Source organism: Mytilus edulis, chromosome 11 (genome assembly GCF_963676685.1).
Source record: "Mytilus edulis chromosome 11, xbMytEdul2.2, whole genome shotgun sequence".
In the NCBI taxonomy this organism is placed as follows: Eukaryota; Metazoa; Mollusca; class Bivalvia; order Mytilida; family Mytilidae; genus Mytilus; species Mytilus edulis.
The window spans coordinates 15,221,524-15,226,259 of record NC_092354.1 but is presented as its reverse complement, the minus strand read 5'-3'; the positions used below and the strand labels follow the sequence as shown (position 1 = coordinate 15,226,259).

At 31.3% G+C, this 4,736-nt stretch overlaps 1 protein-coding gene across 1 annotated transcript; it reads left to right on the top strand.

The window, feature by feature from the left end:
• Positions 1 to 1,347: 1,347 nt before the first annotated feature.
• Positions 1,348 to 2,726, top strand: LOC139494765 (ankyrin-1-like). Its single transcript, XM_071282964.1, has one exon. It carries the CDS (start codon positions 1,356 to 1,358, stop codon positions 2,517 to 2,519), a length of 1,164 nt encoding a protein of 387 aa, XP_071139065.1. The 5' UTR covers positions 1,348 to 1,355; the 3' UTR covers positions 2,520 to 2,726.
• Positions 2,727 to 4,736: the final 2,010 nt, after the last annotated feature.

Sequence of the window (4,736 nt, the reverse complement as noted above, 5' to 3'; positions counted from 1 at the left end):
ATTAACGACAAAAGAGGTAACAACAGTTTTTGAAAATGCATGTATTGATTTCATTAACAAATTCTTTGTACTTTGTAATAGCAGCTAAAGAAACAAAAGGCAATAGCGACGAAGGACTTTCAATTGTAATACCCGATGAACTTATTCCTATATACATAAAAATGATTTTCGATCACATATCAACAAATGAATGCGTTGAAGCATGCCTCCAAGACAATAGAAATAGAAAAAATGAAATGTTCTACACTAGATTATTAATATACATGAAAGAATTAAGTAAAGATAACGTAAAAAGGCTCATTAATCAAGCGAGCAGTGATTTTATTAATAGAATTTTTGTAATTTCCGAAGAAGACATTAAACATGAAAGTTTCTGGGAATATGAACGTTATGGTATCGTTGTACCTAAAGATCTATTACAGATGTACATTGAAAGGGTTTTTAGTGACATAACAAAATCTGTGTATGTACCTGTTAACAGGAACAGTGAGAATAATACGTTCCGAGATATCTTATATTTCTATACAAGCTCATTTTCTGAAACTAAACTTATATCATTGATTGACACAGCAAGTAGTAAAAGTATGCGTCGAATGTTCATTTCAGAAGGAGGAGACTTGAAAGAGCTAGATTCACCACGATATGCACATTATATGTGTATACCTAAATGCTACTTTCGACCAGGGTCCAAAACTGAATATACACATAAAATGAACAAAACGTCTTTAACGGAAGACGATGTCAGTACAGTCACAATAATTACTAATGAAGAAGAAAATTTTGAAGATGTTATGATAACAATCAAAAGCAAATTAAGTTTCAATAATTTACAACAAATTTTATCAAAATATATTGATCCTATGTTTACCAACAACATGATGGAAATTCATGTTAGAATCCCTACATGCCTGATAGAAAAATACATACAAAGAATGGTTGCTGAATTTATTGAAGGAAATTTACATGATGTCTTTGGGAACATCAATTTGAGCACCCAATCGTTCTTGAATAAATTCCTCACCCATTTACAGAACATTGAAACATCAATACAAGCAAGATTAACAGAGACAACTGATAACAAGACTGGAGATTCACCCCTTGCAGTCAGTTGCCGCGTCGGTATTATCGAATTAGTAGAATGGTGTCTAGTTAATAATGCAAATACAATCAGCTATAACAAGTATAACGAACGTCCCGTATATATAGCATGCACTCAGAATTGTACTGACATTGTTCATAGCTTACTGCACTCTAAAGATAAGGCTGGTGTTAATCGATATTCAGGTAATTTTGGTATTTCACCATTGTATGACGCTTGTAAACACGGAAAAGGTAAAATTGTTTCAATGTTACTTATGAACAATGCTACTGTTAATGCTGGTTCAATTGCGCTCAACGAAACACCAATGTATGTAGCCTGTAAATATGGTCACACCGAAATTGTATCTATTCTTCTAAAGCATAACGCAAATCGAATAGATATAAATGAAGGTAAATTGGATGAGACACCGTTGCATATTGCATGTAAAAAAGGACACACGAACATTGTTTCTCTCTTACTTAAACATGGAGCAAACACTATAGATATAAATCAAGCTGACACGAGGAAGGATAAGACGCCGTTCTTTTATGCATGTAAAAGGGGACATACACAGATAGTATCTCTTTTACTGAAACATGATGCTGATGAGGTAGATATGTACCACGATACATACAAACAAGAAACACCGTTATATGCAGCTTGTAAGGGTGGATACACAGATATAGTTATTCTCCTTTTGACACGTGAAACTAAAGTAATAAATAAAAGCAGATATGACGGTGCTTCTCCTCTTTGGGTTGCCTGTCGAAAAGGTCATGTTGAGGTCGTTTCTACTTTACTCGATCAGTGTGGTATAGAAAAAGATAAATGTATGCTAACTGGCATGTCGCCTTTATTCATAGCTACATTATTAGGTCATACCCAGATTGCTGAAATCTTATTAAGAAGACAAGCTGACGTCAATTTATGTATTGAGAATACAGACAAAGTTACGCGGGTATTCGAGAGATATAGAAACGACTATATGGACCAGATCAGGGACACATGTTTGTACACAAAAAAATACAAGTTAAACCTTGAGTGTTTCATAAAGTATATAAGCAAGCTCGTTAGAGAAAATGCATCGAGGGATGTAAACACATACATAGACGGAAAAGAGGATAACTGGGTGGCACACTTGATGTTTGGGGCATTACCATTACATATTGGAAGTGTAATGGGTCACACTGATATTGTAACATTACTTGCTGGTAGGACTGCAATTATTAATTGTTTGACTGAGAATGGGAGTACGCCATTGTTTCTAGCTTGTGAATTCGGTCATGATGATGTCGTACGCTTACTTTTGGAAAATGGAGCTAATCCGAATTTTGAAAGAAAAGATGGAAAATCCCCGTTATCCATTGCAAAGGAAAACAGTCATTTAAACATAATAGAAATTATAAAGAAACATACCGTTCAATTATTAACATCTTAAACCGCACCGATAACTCCATGTGTAAAAATAATGACACACCAAAGCAAGCACAGTGTGCTGCCATGACCAGCTAGTTTAACCAGGTGATACAATATGTGAAGAATCTGGTTTTGAATTATATTCTAGTACCTTTCAGAGAAAAGTAAATAACTGTAAATGCAAAATAAAGTAAAATTTAATAATGTGTCGATAATTATTAAAGTTGATGAAGCAACGGCGTAGTCCAGAATGTAGCAATATAAATAGAGCTAAATTTCTACAAATACTTGGTTAGACATTTAAATATGTCATATGCAAGTTATCAAATAGGATATTTCAAATGTAACTCATGCTGTAATTATCCACAACTTGTATCAAAATGATCTGTATCAAGTGGTGTTAAATGGCAAAAGAATAGACATAGATCAAGTTACAATATACTGTTGTACAGTCATGTCCAGATATAACTCCGGAATATATAGTTTGATCGAAAAATATGATTGTACAGAATGTAGACATTCAAACGGAATTAATGTAATGCACATATTGTTTTATAATTTATCATAATGCATTCAAACAGAAGCGTGTTTTTGATTTCGCTCACATATTGCTTGCTATTGTTACTGTCCATGTGCATGTGCATCTGCGTCAATATGTTGTTTGTAGATATATGTTTTCTAAAGATGCTTTAAACGTTGCTAAAGTCATGAATTGTAATCTGTGGTATAGCATGCTTTTTTTTTCTAATAACATTTTAGGCAGTTTATTTTTTTCTATATTTGTCAAAGAAAACGAAATGTATTTATTAAGTGTATTAACAAATACTACTGAAACAACTCGTTCTTATGGAAAATATACATATAATCTTCCATTGAAATATTGTTTATGCATTGTAACATTTTTCTGATATAAACAGGTACATCCTATTCTAAAAGTTATCCCTTTCAATACCAATTAACTAGCTCTGTATTTAAATCATTGACAGAATCACATGTTAATTAGACCCCAGAAGAATATATTATGATTATATTTGATCATTGGTTTGTTCTTCTAAAGATTTAATACAAAATAAAACCAACATATTTTACATAAAAAATAATTTGTATCAAACATATTAAAATAACGACACACGAGAATATCAGTTATTTAGAACAAAAGTTTAACAAATTTAAAGTATACTCAATATGTAGACTATAAAAAGAAGTCTGTTACTTGAATTAATTAAACGCTAACAAAATTATATCACCATAGCATCAACCTTGTCTTTTTTCTTTCTTTCTTACAGTATGTTTGTGTTTGTGTTCTAACACCATTTGTACATACATGTTAAATATCCTCGTCTGCTTTTTATATTAAATACATATGTATCGTTGACTTATCTTTTGTGGTTTAATGCTGATTTTTGTCTTATACATGTTATAAATCTAAAAAAAATATCATTAACATGATTAAGATAAAAACCTATACATTGTGAGTTTTTTTTAACTTACTTATAGAATTGAAGTTAGAAAAGAAAGACAATTACCCCCGTATTCAAGTCCTAAAAATATACAAGGTTAGTTCTGGCAATGAAAACATAGACAACCAAAAGCTAGTTACAAAGCAATATGATAACATGACCTTTGAGTGATTTCTGAAGAATGAGGTAAAGTAAACATTAATGTAAAATCGTATTTATCAAAATTTGACTTAATACTAATTGTTTTAATTCTACATGCTACTGCCATTAGGAAATGGGTAACTGTCGGTTACTATGTATAGGTTGGACTTATGTTTACTTTCTCTCCCAAGACAAAGAGTCATTGTGTGGATCCTTTACAAACATTAAAACAAATTTTAAAATGATAGTTTTTGGAAGAAATAACTGATTACAAAATAAATGTTGTTAACTTCTTAACTTTGTCAATGTTAAGTTTTGTCATTGATTGTTCATTAAAAGTATATTGGGGATAATTTGTATTTCCTGTGAACAACGATATTTTTTTCGTTAAAATAATGTTCGAATGTCGATCTTAACTAAACGAATTTCGTAATATAAGTACAAATCGCTTAATCAAAAACTGAACATATTGCTTCATAGTGTCTGTTGATAATATACATGTATGAATGCTGTACATCTTCAAAAGTAAATTTTATAGAGATTCATAATCGATGACTTGATATTACAGATCAGATGACTATAATGATATATAAATTTTAAAACAAATGTCGCTTTCGTGTTACGACAAAACTACATAG

Coding starts and splice junctions, on each gene's coding strand:
- LOC139494765 (XM_071282964.1), top strand. CDS start 1,356: ATGAACAATGCTACTGTTAATGCTGGTTCAATTGCGCTCAACGAAACA.